The 15,000-nt window shown below is 43.0% G+C and overlaps 1 protein-coding gene across 1 annotated transcript in view; it reads right to left on the reverse strand.

Moving 5' to 3' along the window:
- LOC143285270 (uncharacterized) overlaps nucleotides 1-11,802 on the reverse strand; it is a 49,105-nt gene extending 37,303 nt beyond the window's left edge. The window contains exons 1-2 of the mRNA XM_076592528.1: nucleotides 11,683-11,802; nucleotides 11,354-11,543 (exon numbers count right to left, since the gene is read on the reverse strand). Coding sequence (XP_076448643.1) covers nucleotides 11,354-11,543; nucleotides 11,683-11,802 — 310 coding nt within the window. The remainder of the gene's footprint in view (nucleotides 1-11,353; nucleotides 11,544-11,682) is intronic.
- Between the last annotated feature and the right edge of the window lie 3,198 nt (nucleotides 11,803-15,000).

Raw genomic sequence — 15,000 nt, forward strand, 5'->3', positions numbered from 1 at the left:
ATTATGCTGATGTGTATAGTAACAATATATTTTCATCTGAAGAATACCAAGAAAGGATTAACTTTGCAATTAACCTTATTGATGTCGGTATAAATCAAGCGTTTAAAGTGTTTAATGAATGCATTAAGGACACTGCTGAATGTATGAAGAGACAAATATGTGTAAAGAATAAACTGAAACAGAAAGACTGGTTTGACGCAGACTGTCGCAGCAGTAAAAGAAGTGTTCTCATGCTTCTTAACAAATTTAGACGCACTTTAGATGTTAATGATCGTCATTGCTTTGGGAAGGCCAGACGGGAATATAAGTATCTGTTAAAGAGAAAGCGAAAACGCCTCTTTGCTGTCAGAATTAGTTGCTTCGATTAAAACTCAGAAATATTTCTGGAACAAAGTTCGTAATATTTCATTGAAACGAAAACAGCCTGTTAACAATTTAGTGAGGATATGTGGTGTGAACACTTTAAGACTCTTCTTACAAAAGATGTTGATTCTGACAATGTATTTCAGTGGGCGCAGGGAGAAGAGGAAGGGGAAGATTATTTAAATCGCCCGATTTCAACAGACGAAGTAATGTTTGCTGTACGTAAAATAAAAAGCCGTAAAGCTGCAGGACCACATGGCATAATTGGTGAATTGTTAAAGTATGGGGAGAGAGAGAGAGAGAGAGAGAGAGAGAGAGGGAGGGACACACACACACACACACACACACACACACACACAGGGGGAATGAGAGGAGAGGGACAGAGGAAAAACAGACAGAGAAAGAGAGGTGCTCGGAGAAAGAGGCCAGGGATGGATAGAAAGACTGAGAGAGATATATGACAATGACAAATGACAATGACAATGACAAATGTTTTATTGAGGGAAGAATGGATAAGCTGGAAGCTTCTTTACACCATGCCCTCACACACGCATACACACACATACACACATTGTAATAAATGAAATAAGTATCAATAATAAATGACATAGAACAAACCAAACAGATAATAATAGTCACATAAATGGATGAATCAAAGACTACAATTACGGAAACATGAAAATCATACAAAACATTGCCACATGAAAATCTTCAAACACACACGTGTGTGCACACACAGGCATCATACACATAATCTCGAACACAAGTACACAGAGATACACACGCATACTTACACTCGCCGATTTTCCTTGCTTACACACTGTTGGAGAACAATTAATCAAAGTACGTTGGCTTACTAGAATCTCATCATATGCTTTGATTTTGCTGGTACTAATTACATTTGTTGCATCAGATATTTTTGATACGCTTTTTTGAAAGATGCTATGGTATATCTATTTCTAAGATACTCGGGGATTTCATTCCACAGTTTACCACCGGAATACGTGAGAGAGGATATAAAAAGGTTAGTTCTGGGACGAGGGGTAAAAATGGTACTCTTGCTACGAATGATTCTTTCCGGGAATTTCCTATAAAGATAGGGCGGTGCAAATTTCTTCATAATTTTGAACATAAAATGCCCTTGTTAAAGCGACATTTAAGATGAAAGGGGAGAATATTTAGTTCAACATAGTCATTTGCTTGAACAGAAGATTTAAGGAGAATGAGCTTAAGGGAACGTCTGTATATACTTTCAAGAGGTTTTAAGCAATTTTACCAGCCCCGTCCCAGCATGTTGATGCATAGTCAATATCAGGTTGGATGTATGCATGAAAAAATAATTTACGGGTATTTTGATTAAGGAAATGCTTAATTCTATTGAGCTGAAATACTTTTTTCGATAACTTCTTGCATAAAGCAGAGATATGATAAGACCAGGAAAGGTTATTGTCAAGTATAAGACCAAGTAGGCTATAAGAACTAACTTCCAGCAAATCATTATCAAGTACCTTGAGCCCTTTTATTTTAGATTTGATATTTTGTCGTTTTTGTCTGGTTGTGATTAACATAAATTTAGACTTCTGTGGGTGAATTGCCATGTGGTTCATTTCAATCCAGTTTATAAGTATCAATATCGCTCTGCAACTTAGTGCATACTGTATTGGCATTTGCGTCTTTTTGATGGAGTGTTGTATCATCAGCGAAAAGTTCGCAAGAGGATGAAACATGAAGTGGAAGATCCTTTATATAAATTGAAAATAAAACAGGCCCTAAAACTGATCCCTGAGGAATACCATAATTAACTGACATAAGAGGGGACATTTTAGAAGCTTGGATAACCAATTGTTTCCTATTATCAAGAAAAGAAGATATCAGTTCAACTGAATCAGATGATAAGCCATACATGACTAACTTTTTCGAAAGTAGTTTATGATCTATTTTATCAAAGGCTTTTGCAAAATCAACAAAAACAGACCCAGTAAATAAGTTAGAGATAGAGAGAGAGATAGAGAGAGTGAGAGATGAAGAGGGAGGGAAAGAGAGAAAGGGACACTGACACTGACACTGGCACTGACATATTTTATTTTCCGTTTAGCATTAATGCCCTCTAGACAAGAGAGAAAGGGAGAGAGACAGAGATACGCTGATGGAGATGAAGAGAGACAGGGAGGGATACGGACGGAGAGAGACAGAGACCAGGAGACAGAGAGAACGAGAGACGGAGAGAGTGGTGTGAAAGGAAAGAGAGCGAGGAGCAAAAAGAAAGTGAGAGAGATGGTCGGACAAAGAAAGCACAGAGACAGAGACAGAAAGAGTGATAAAAAGATTAAGAAAGAAAGAAAGAAAGAAAGAGTATATCTATTAAAAGAAGGGAAAAAAGAAGGTATCTATCTATATCTATATATATATGATAGTCCGTCGTTTTCGACCATGACCATCAGTTCAGCAGAGGAGGTAACTGCTGTGCCGATTATCTGGGGCTAGAATTTGATTATAGTGGAGAGTGTCTTGCCCAAGTTACATCCCCACTCTCTCGGCCAAAAAGATTTTAGGACAGTCGGCGTTGGGGTGGTCCCCAAAAGCCATCTAGCCCCCAAGGCTGCATCATTAAGAGCCAGTGCAATTTTGCCTCCTAGTTTGAGAGTCGTAGTCCTTCACAAAAGACTAAGCTGTAAATGATTTCCCATTGCACTGGAGAAACCATTGATAATACAGCTCTCACTCTGTTGTTGACCCAACTGTAAACTTATGCCGATCTGTCTCATCAGCTCATACATACAAACTATTGATTATACAGCATTCACTTTGCTGTTGGCCCAACTATAAACTTATGTCAATATGTGATATAAGCTCATACATACATACTCTCTCTCTCTCTCTTTGTGAAAGAAGGAACTTTGTTCTGTTTAAAGTGTCTGCAACACACACACACACACACACACACACACACACACACACACACACACACGCAGAGACACACACACAATGATTCTGCTCCTGGCAGCGATGGACCCACGGTAGATTTTCTAAAATTGTTCAGGAAAAAAATCGCTGGGCCCTAATGATACAACGCAGTCGTTTGCAAAGGCGGTGATGTTACACTCACTTTTTTGTCACAAAGGAAACAACGAAGGAAGCAGTGAACTAATCACAGCGGAAACAAAGCCTTCCTGTCGTCTTCATGATAATGGGAGAAATCCGCCACATTGTAATCAAGTGTGGGTGATGGATGGATGGATGGATGGATGGGTGGATGGATGGATCTCTCTCCCCCTCTCTCTCTCTCTCGCTATCTATCTACCTATCTACACCCCCCAAATCCCCCCCACACCCCCCACACCCATCCACCCACCCACCCACCCACCCACACACACACACACACCCACACACACTTAATCGCACGACTATTTTCAGCGTGAGGGAAAGCTCCATCACTCACTATCCCTTCTAATCAGACATCATGGAGGCCACATTCTTCGAAGGTGAAGTCGAATATTTCAAAGCCAGTCACACATTATTTCTGATAAACTGACGCAGAGTGAGTTTTTCATCATTAGCAAAGTGGGGTGTAGGGGGCACTGGGCAGAGGTAGCACCTTTGGTGTCTGGCAGCTGCGCTCTACCTGGTAGAGTGGACGGGCATCACTGGTCCTCATCCATCCCCTAAATCTCTCACGTGATGGCCCCAAGCGCCACACCCCGGGACCGCGCCTCAGCTGGCGTGCTGAACCACGTGAGGGGGTGGTGTTAACACGGCACCACTGGGCGAAGGACCTCCTCGATGCAGGTCACCGGCCAGGGCGGAAGAGTCCCCAGATGAACTCAACGACCACGTGTTCGTGACGAAGGCGAGCCACCGAGTTGGAGGATATCGGCTGTGGTCAGGCATGGAGAGGGATGGGCGCCGCCATGCTTCATTTGCCCTAGACACGCCACATGAAGATGACAACCACACCTCAATTCATACCGGATCGGTCGTCGCCCGGGTCACCAAGGGCCGCGCCTTCTGCCGCACACCAGGGCAGAGGTGGAAAGTATGCGACTGGTGTGCCAAACAACAAGATCCGTGCCAGAAACAACATCACCATTGGCACTTGGAATGTGAGAACACTAAGAGCACTTGGCAGGATAGAAAAACTAACGCATGAAATGGACAGGTACCGTTGGCACATTCTGGGACTCTGTGAAGTACGATGGAAGAAGTTCGGAGAAACAACTACCCACGAAGGCCACAAATTTTACTTCAGTGCCAGAGAGGACAAACATGAACAAGACGTCGGATTTCTTGTTCACAAGGACACCGTGAACACCGTCATGGGTTGTCAGCCAATTTCCAGCCGGCTGATGACCATTCGTCTCAGGGCATCCCCTTTCAACATCACAGTAATCCAAGCATATGCCCCAACGACAGACTACGACGACGAAGAGATAGAAGACTTCTACGACCAACTTCAAGAAATCCTAGATCAGACACCAAAGAAAGACATCGTTGTCGTACAAGGAGACTGGAACGCCAAAGTGGGAGAGGATGTTTGCAAGGACTGGAAAGAAACATGCGGGCGCCACTGCAATAAAGAGTCCAACGAAAGAGGACTGAGGCTCCTGGAGTTCGCCAGTTACAACGACGTCAAACTGATGAACACGTTTGGTCCACACAAGGCATCCAGGAGATGGACATGGCACAGCCCAGGAGGTGAACACCACAGCCAGATAGACTATATCATGGTTAAACGACGCTTCCAGTCGAGTGTGAACATCGCCAAAACACTGAGTTTTCCAAGGGCCAATATTGGGAGCGACCATGACCTTGTGATGATGACCCTCAGGCTACATCTGAAGAAGATCAGAAAGCAAGGCCACACAAGGATCAAGTTTGACCTTGAAAAGCTGAAAGACCCACAGATAGCAGAAGCTTTCCAAGCAATGATAGGCGGAAAGTGCGCCCCGCTCACTGTCGTTGACGCAGACGGCTCAGACATGGACATGGGCGTGTTGATCGACACATTCAACACAGCTGTGACGGAAACAGCCAAGGAGATCCTGGGAAAACACCGCTCAACCAAGAAGCCCTGGATCACATCTGACATCCTGGATCTGTGTGACAAGCGGAGAGAGCTGAGCAAAGTCTGTTTTGGAAATCTGGTTAGGGGGGTTAAAAACAACATTACCTTCAGACAATTTCTGACTGCTGACATCATGATGTATGATGTCACGGAGTGAGAGAGAGAGAGAGAGAGAGAGAGAGAGAGAGAGACAGACAGACAGACAGACAGACAGACAGACAGACAAACAGAGACAGACAGACAGACAGAGACAGAAACAGAGACAAATAGAGTGTGCAAGGCAAGGCAAGGCAAGGCAAGGCAAGGCAAGGAGTTTATTTCGTGTGCCCCCTGGGCATGATTTATATATGCTGGAAAGGGGAAGGAGGTGTGTTGAGGGGTTTCGATATATATATATATATATATATATATATATATATATATATACAGATAGATAGATATAGATATATAGATATACGAGTTGGAGGTCTCAAGACTCAAATGGTTTAACCCTTTCACCGCCAGTCAATTTAGAGTGCAAAATTCCCATGTGCCATAAACACAGAAAATATGGTGTCAAAGAATAGCTGGGGGTCCCCCCTGTGAGGTGTAGAAAATATGGCCTATCCTGCCACCGGACATTAGGAACAGTAGGTTCATGGCGCCTTTCTGTGACGAGGGTCCTCTACCTAGCTGCTGCATAAATGCGAGTTTGACAGTGAAAGGGTTAATGACTAAAAAGCAACCTGCTCATATCACCAAGTGGAAAACACGCTTCCTCCCCTCCCTCCTCCCTCCCTCCCTCCCTCCTACACGTTCACGCTTATGAGTTGGAGGAGATAGTGTGAGAGAGGGAATGAGTGACAGTGAAACACACACACACACACACACACACACACACACACACACACACACACACACATTTCCATTCACACAAGACAGCTTACAACTCACTCAGGGGCTGTGAGTTCAGGCATGGCCTGTTCTTGGACTCTTTCCTCTGCTAAGCTACATCCACCACACTAACACACAAGTAAGGGAAAAAGTCATACAATGGATGAATCAATTTTATACAGAAAAAAAATAGGACACTTTATACTGTTGAACCCTACGACAAGTAGAATATGAATTGATATGTACAGCCACGGGAGAAGAAATGATCGCTTTGCTGCCAGCTTGGCTCTTGCAACATGACTTAACTCAATGTGATATGGGATATGCAATGACAACAATGGAAGAATTGACATAATGATCGAAACTGAGAAATGAGACATCGTGACAGAGAATGAGAGAGAGGCAGAGAGGAAAGAGAGAGAGAGTGAAATAGATTGAGAGAGAATGAAAGGCAGAGACAGAGAACGATTTTTATATATATATATATATATATATATATATATATATATATATATATATACATATATATATATGACTAAATAATGATGGATGATTTCTAACAACGACAAAAAGAGAGAGCGAGAGAGAATGACAGGCTGAGTTCTTAAATGAACTATATATCTGAATCTGAATCCTTCCCTCTCTCTGACAAACACACACACAGACACTTTAAACTCAGCAAATTGTAAGAACAAATCCAAAATCATAATAGAAATCAGCCACATTTTACATCTTTTAAGCTTGAAAGAAACACATATTACGTTTTGCTGGGTTCCTTCACATCTTGGTATTCTCTACAATGAATGGGCTGACAGTGCTGCAAGAAAAGGTGCAAAAAACGAACAGGGAACCATTGAACTTTATGTGCCTCTGTCTGTACAAGAGGGTTATCGAATACTAGAAAAACATCGTGGAACAAAGTCAGAGAATTATACCAGGAAAACGGCAAAACTTTAAACCATAGTGTAATTAATGCTCAACAACCGGGAACTATCAATCAGTCAAATACATACAGTAATTCAAAAAGATTAAGGCAGATCATGCAGTAGCTAAATGCAAGAAAGAATCTGCCCCTGGCCCAGACAAAGTTCGCTACTCGGACATTAAGGAACTATCGGAAGAAGACAGAAGCAAACTTTTCAATCTATATCAAAACAGTTTCCACAATGGACATGTGCCGGAGGACTGGACACACAGCTTCTTAAAACCCATACCAAAACCAGGAAAGGACCATCATCAGGTAAGCGGCTACCGGATCCTAACCATGCAAAACATCGCTGGAAAGCTCATGGAACGCATGATAGCCAGGAAACTTGCAGGGATCTTGAACACAGGCACATTCTCCCTTCAAATCAAGGTGGTTACAGAACAGGCAAGTCCACATGGGAAAATGCAGCTGCTTTTGCATATGAGGTGTAGGAAGGATTTCAAAGGAAAGAAGAAACACTAGCAGTAGCAATCGACCTTGAAGATGCCTACAATAAAGTCCAGTTTGCACACCTCATGGAGCTGCTACTAAGGTATGGAGTAAGTTTGACACTGACAAGATGGATAGCAGCAGCGCTTCAGGAAAGAACCGTCGTCCTACGCCTCGGAGATTGGATGGCTGCACCTTCTAAACTATCCATGGGACTGCCACAAGGGTCTCCGCTCTCTCCTGTCCTCTACAATGTCTACACGAAGGGCCTTGCAGACTTAAACAACAATGGAATAGCTCGGGTGCTTACTCTTGCGGATGATGGCCTGGTCTTCAAAACTTCGAAAGATGCTCAGGAAAGAACCAAAGCCGTCCAGAAACAACTAAACAATATTGCTCAATGGTGCAAAGACACAGGATCTTCCATCAATCCAGCGAAAGCCCAAACGTTGCTGTGCACCCTGAACAACAGAACCCGAGCAAATCACCACCTTCTGTGTCATTCGATGGGATTCAGATCGAGAAAACTGAATGCCTACGCTACCTAGGAATATACTTCGACAGGATGCTGACCTTCAGAAAACATACGGAAAATACTGTTCTCAAATGCAAAAAAGGCCTTTCAGTCTTAAAGGCAATGGCAACCAAAGGTATTGAACAACGCCACCTCTTCCTGCTATACCAATCACTCGTCCTCAGTGTGATCGGCTACGGACTTGGGCTAACAGCACCGTCTTAAAGCAACCTCTTAAAATTAGAAAGAGTTCAAAATGAAGCTATGAGGCTGATCCTTGGAACAACAAAAGACACGCCCACAGAAACCATGCGATACCTGCTTGACCTTCCTTCACTACAGGCCAGAAACAAGTTAGAACAGGTCAAGACCTACTTCAAAGCATTAGAAAACCCTCAAAACCCACTGCATGACGCAGTCAAACAACCAAAAGGCAGCCGTCTAGGACGAGGAAGATCATGGATGGGGCAAGCAGAAGACTCAATCCAGCTAGTATGCCGACTACAAGACCTGAAAGAAACAAAAGAATGGGAGAAAAACCCCGAAAATCTCAACCATCTATTCAACACAGCCATTTCACCCACTCTAGGAAGACATTGTCAGGAATGGCCAGAGGGCAAAACTGATGCGGAAGTGAAGCTACTCATAGAAGAAAACAGTAAAGAAGAGGACATCATCATATACACAGATGGCTCAGTCACCAAAGACCAATCCGGTTGGGGATTCACTGCGAAACAAAATGGAAAAACAGTTAGGGAAGAGAATGCTGCCTACAAAGTCACAACCTCCAGCCTAACGATGGAAGTTGAAGCTGTGACACATGCCCTCCAGTGGCTATCGTCCATCCATACGCCCGGAAACCAACATGCCATGATTCTAACAGACTCAATGAACCTCATACAGAAAATTGAAAACGGAATGGGAAGCCCAGAGTGGCATAAGGCAATGCGCAACTTTCAGATAAAAAACTCACATGGTCATACTGCCCGGGACATGCAGGAGTTAAGGGAAATGAGCGAGCTGACAGACTTGCTGGTAACGCAACACCAATGAGCGGCCTACATCTAGGAAAATCGGAAATCCTCAGAAAAGTCAAAGAATATCAAAAAGAACAGGTACAAGGCCATCACACCATCGATCGCCTCAAAGAAATAAAAGCTGAGAGAGGGAGCGGCCGTAAGTCTAACATGAAAGGTAGAGCACGATGCTTTGCAAATCAAACAAATATCGGCATCATTTCCAAACCAACATTGCGCAAATTTCTTCAAAACGGAACAGAGTCTCTGTGGGCTTTTCCAAATACAATAGACTGAGCAACACACTAGACGCCACGTTCTTGGCATCAGAGATCTTTTCCCATCCCTCTTGCGGCCAATCAGTGGCAGCCTCTGTGCATGTGTGTATGTGTGTGTTTGTGTGTATGTGTGGGTCTGTGTTTTTGAGTGTGTTTGTGCATGCGTGAGAGTGTAAGTGTACACAAGTGTCAGGAGAGTTCTGTGCATGTGTGTGTGTGTGTGTGTGTGTGTGTGTGTGTGTGTGTGTGTGTTGTGTGTGTGTGAGGGGGAGGTGGGAGTGCAGGGAGGAGGTGAGGTAGAGGATGAGGTATGTGTGTTTATGCATGCCTACACTTTGGGAGCAACATGATATTGGAACGTATATATTATATATATATCTTTGTATATATGTGTGTGAGGTTGGGGGTGGGAGATACGGGCGTGTGTGTGTGTGTGCTTGGACAAGTAAGCGTTCATCTGTGTTTGTGAGTGTGTGTGTGTGTGTGTGTGTGTGTGTGTGTGCCGTGGAAGCTGCGATACATAGACTAGAAATGAGTGTGTGGAGGAGGGGGTAGAGGAGGTGCAGGGAAATTTGTGGTGTGTGTGTGTGTGTGTGTGTGTGTGTGTGTGTGTGTGTGTTGGAGCTCATGTACGTTTATATGTATTTGACTGTGCTTTCATATCTGTGTAACTGCGTTTTGGGGGCATATCTGTTATGCATGTGTGGGTGTATGTGTGAATGTGTGTCTTCATGTTTTATATTTATTTGCTTATTTATCATCATTGTTGTCTTATTTAATTAATTATTTATTTATTATTAATATTATTATTTTATCATTATTTTCATTACTACTATCTTTTTTATATCATAATTATTATTTATTTATTTATTTATGTACGCTTATATATATATATTTTTTTTTTCTCAAGGCCTGACTAAGCGCGTTGGGTTACGCTGCTGGTCAGGCATCTGCTTGGCAGATGTGGTGTAGCGTATATGGTTTTGTCCGAACGCAGTGACGCCTCCTTGAGCTACTGAAACTGAGACTGAAACTAATGCAGATCCATACATTATCAAACAGGATAAAACTGAATGCTTTTATAACCAATTGCAGCAAAGATGTCAGATGCATATGTGGAGAACATATATCTAGCAACCATATAATATTCGAATGTCAGAATCTAAAATGTTTTATGCCAGACTTCACCAAAAGTTCTTTTGAATGTGTTATTAACAATTCCAATAAGTTATTTGCTGTTGCAGAAGGTTTGCTGCGTAGTCCAATAGGACATTTGGTATAGTTGTTTGATGTTGGCGTTTATAACGTTTCTATATTCCCTAGCGTTGTCTCTCCCTATTCACCCTCCACACATACACACACTTTTACCCCCACCCCCCTCCCACAACCCTACCCCCACGTTTTTTTGTTGTATTTTTTCGTCTAATATCACTTCAAGTGGAAAGACGTTAAACTGAAGACGAACGAACACACAGACACACAGACGCACACACACAGACAGACAGACAGACACACACACACACATACACACACCCACACAAGGACACACACACACACACACACACACACACACACACGCACGCACGCACGCATGCGCATCTCTGAGCACGGGCGCGAAGGGTGATCGCTTATGTGTCTGCCTCGATTTTTAATTGTCCGTCTATCTGTCTGTCTGTCTGTCTCTGCCCGTGTCTCCTACCACCACCACCACCACCACCAACACCATCAACACAAACACCAACAACACCACCACCACCACCATCAACACAAACACCACCACCACTACCACCACCAGACATGAAGCCATCAGCCACACAACACAACCCTTACCTGGACCCGGTCCGCTGTTCTGTGCCCAGGCGGTCACCCAGAGAATGCAGAGGACAGGTAGACTGATCCCCACACCTCGGCCACCTCCACCGCCACTCCACCTCCTCCCCAAACCCCTCCCCCTCCTCCCGCTGCTGCAGCAGCTCCCCTGGCGGCCCCCGGTCACCATTGGCCCCGTGCCGTCGGGCAGCTGCCCACCAGGCTATGGGGCCAGCAGTTCGTCACCCCTCCCGGTGTCCTACCCCTCTACACACACACACACACATATATACACAGCGCTTCCCTCGTTCACTTCTCTCTCCCTCTCCCTCTGCCGCCTCGGGACAGACTGACGAGGGCACGCCTGGCTTCATCCGCTGAACTGAGCGACGAAACAGAAACAGGACAGGGAAGGAAACTGTCGTTGACATGCGCAGGTCACTTGACAGCCACCGCTGGTCTTTAGCCATAGACACTAATTATGTCTCATGTCATAGGGAATTCCAGTGTCTATGTCTTAGCGGATTAGACACAAGTATCTCATCTCATAGGGAATTCTAGTGTCTATGTCCATTACACTATCGTGGCTCCTTAACTGGCGTTCTAAAATTTAATGTTTGAACATACTTTTTTAAAGGGCGATAAATCAATTGCCGTATTCGCAGTGAGAACGCTGTTTAAATCATATTATTCTGGTGTATCTTGGGCATTCAAAAAATCTTTAAGGGCAATAAAAAAAAAAATTTTTTTTAAGTCCGCGGTAAAGGAGACGTGGCTATCGCCGCAATCACACTGCAACATTTAGCCGTTTTCTCTAGATCTAAATAGATGTACAAGTTTAGTTACACCCGCCGGGAATGTAGTACGACACGGTCGATTCAATTTCTCTTTTATGTTCATTCTAGTTTTATAGTTTTAAATTTGATAGGAAAATTGAGTATTTTGTTAAAGTAATAACATGTAGAGCCAAGTACAAGTACTTCTAAACGTCGTATGAAGTGAAAAGGGCTTCATTTTGAGAAAAGTCAAGACTGGAAATTTTTTCGTTTCATCAATTCAAGGGTATTAACTTGCATGGTTTACAATTTTTAACTGTGAATTCCGACTGATTCTGTGGATATTTTTATGGCAGTTTGGGGCATAATCCAGTAAGTGAGGCGTTCACAAATCTTTCTCTGAATAAATATTTAACGGTCTCCTTCTCCAACTTTCCATCACATGTTATCGTGTATTGTCCATTGAATATAGGATTGAACGGGCAGGTCAACAACTTGAAACAAAATGGCGTCGTTCGCGTTCGCGAAGAATATGAGCACGCGCTTTGAATGTGTATAAATATGTGTACGTATTTTCCGAAAAAGACCACTTGGGCGAATGAACACAGTGAAAGCCCTGTACACTGAGAGTAAAACACACAAGCTTTTTTATGTATTGAGTATAATTTCAAAATGTAATGTTTAAGATGAGAAAGATCAGTTTAAAGCAAATCAAGTCCCCTAGCATTAATTACAGATTAATTTCCCTTTTTTACTATCTGCACCAAAACGTTTGCAAAATAAATAAAACTTCCATGCTTAGCAAAAGAAGTTCCTGTTTGAACAAAAAATGATAATAATGACTGCTCTTGTTGTTGTGTATGCAGTTTGCATATAATTTGGCTTCTTTATTTATTTTTTGTGCCCATCCCAGAGGTGCAAAATTGTTTTAAACACGATGACTGGAAATAACTGAATTTTTCCTATTTTTATGCCTAATTTGGTGTCAACTGACAAAGTATTTGCAGAGAAAATGTCAATGTTAAAGTTTATCACGGACACACACACACACACACACACACACACACACACACACACACACACACACACAGACAACCGAACACCGGGTTAAAACATAGACTCACTTTGTTTACACAAGTGAGTCAACAACAACACACAACACACATACACACACACACAGACACACACATCATCAAACATCTATGTCAAAACATGGAAACACCATAAATCTTGGGTGATGTATTAAATTGTGTCACAGACCCTATCACATATCCTTGATTTGCGGATTCCACGTGCCGCGTTATTTACGCAACACCACGTGCCGCATTACTTACGAAACACCACGTGCCGCGTTATTTACGCAACAACACATACCACGCTATTTACGCTATATCACATGTCGCATTATTTACGCAAAATTACGTGCCACATCATTTACGCTTCATCACGCGCAGCATTACGTACGCTACACCAAGTGTCGCATTATGTACGCTACACCACGTGTCGCATTATTTACGCAACACCACGTGCCGCATTATTTACGCAACAACATGCGCCGCGTTATTTACGCAACACCACATGCTGCGTTATTTACGCAACACCAAGTGCCGCATTATTTACGCAACATCACGTGCCGCATTATTTACGCAACACCACGTGCCGCGTTATTTACGCAACAACACATACCGCGTTATTTACGCTATATCACATGTCGCATTATTTACGCAAAATCACGTGCCACATCATTTACGCTTCATCACGCGCCGCATTACGTACGCTACACCAAGTGTCGCATTATTTACGCTACACCACGTGTCGCATTATTTACGCAACACCACGTGCCGCATTATTTACGCAACAACATGAGCCGCATTATTTACGCTACACCACGTGCCGCGTTATTTACGCAACACTACTTGCCGCGTTATTTACGCAACAACACATACCGCGCTATTTACGCTATATCACATGTCGCATTATTTACGCAAAATCACGTGCCACATCATTTACGCTTCATCACGCGCCGCATTACGTACGCTACACCACGTGTCGCATTATTTACGCAACACCACGTGCCGCATTATTTACGCAAAACACGCGCCGCATTATTTACGCTACATCACGTAACGCATTATTTACGCAACATCACGCACCGCATTATTTACGCTACACCACGTGCCGCGTTATCTACGCTACATCACGTTTGCAAAATAATGCTGGACAAGCAGTGACATTATCTTAAAAGAAAGAGTATGATGACAAGTTCACTCCTCAAAAACTTGGATATGACTGCTGGTATTCATTATGAAACAGTAACTCATTTACTTGCCTTGAATTCGGCAGCCATTCCATTATAAAAGTTCACTTCCAGAAAGCGTAGTGTCTTTTCATTCTTTTTTTTTTTTTTTTTTTCAGTTCGGTATTTATTATTTATATTGCAATTTTATGTAATTCCGTCTCCCTCCCTCAACTGTTCCTTGGAGAATTGTTTTGGCAAGGCCACTGAATATTGTTACGTGACCATACCAATGTAGTTTTCTTGTTCTCATTGATGTCAGCGAAACTTTATATTATATGGTCCAGTGCGCTGCTTGATGGTTTGACGAGAATTAATCAGGGGCGGGGGTGTGGGGTTGGGGGATGGGGGGTTGTATGATCAATATACACAATGTTCAGTATCTTGCGATAACACCTCATATCCATGTCTTCATTTCTTATTTTCCAAATATATTTGCACAACACCGTGATGCTGAATGGTATTGCTGGAAGCGGATGGTTATGATCCTGCTGGAAAACTAGGCATCATCTCACTACTGCGTTGTTTTATTATGTTCTTGGTGACCCCCAAAAGCCCACACAATGCACGTGGTTGTCCTTTTAACTGCGAACATG

This window comes from Babylonia areolata, chromosome 8 (genome assembly GCF_041734735.1).
Source record: "Babylonia areolata isolate BAREFJ2019XMU chromosome 8, ASM4173473v1, whole genome shotgun sequence".
NCBI lineage: Eukaryota > Metazoa > Mollusca > Gastropoda > Neogastropoda > Buccinidae > Babylonia > Babylonia areolata.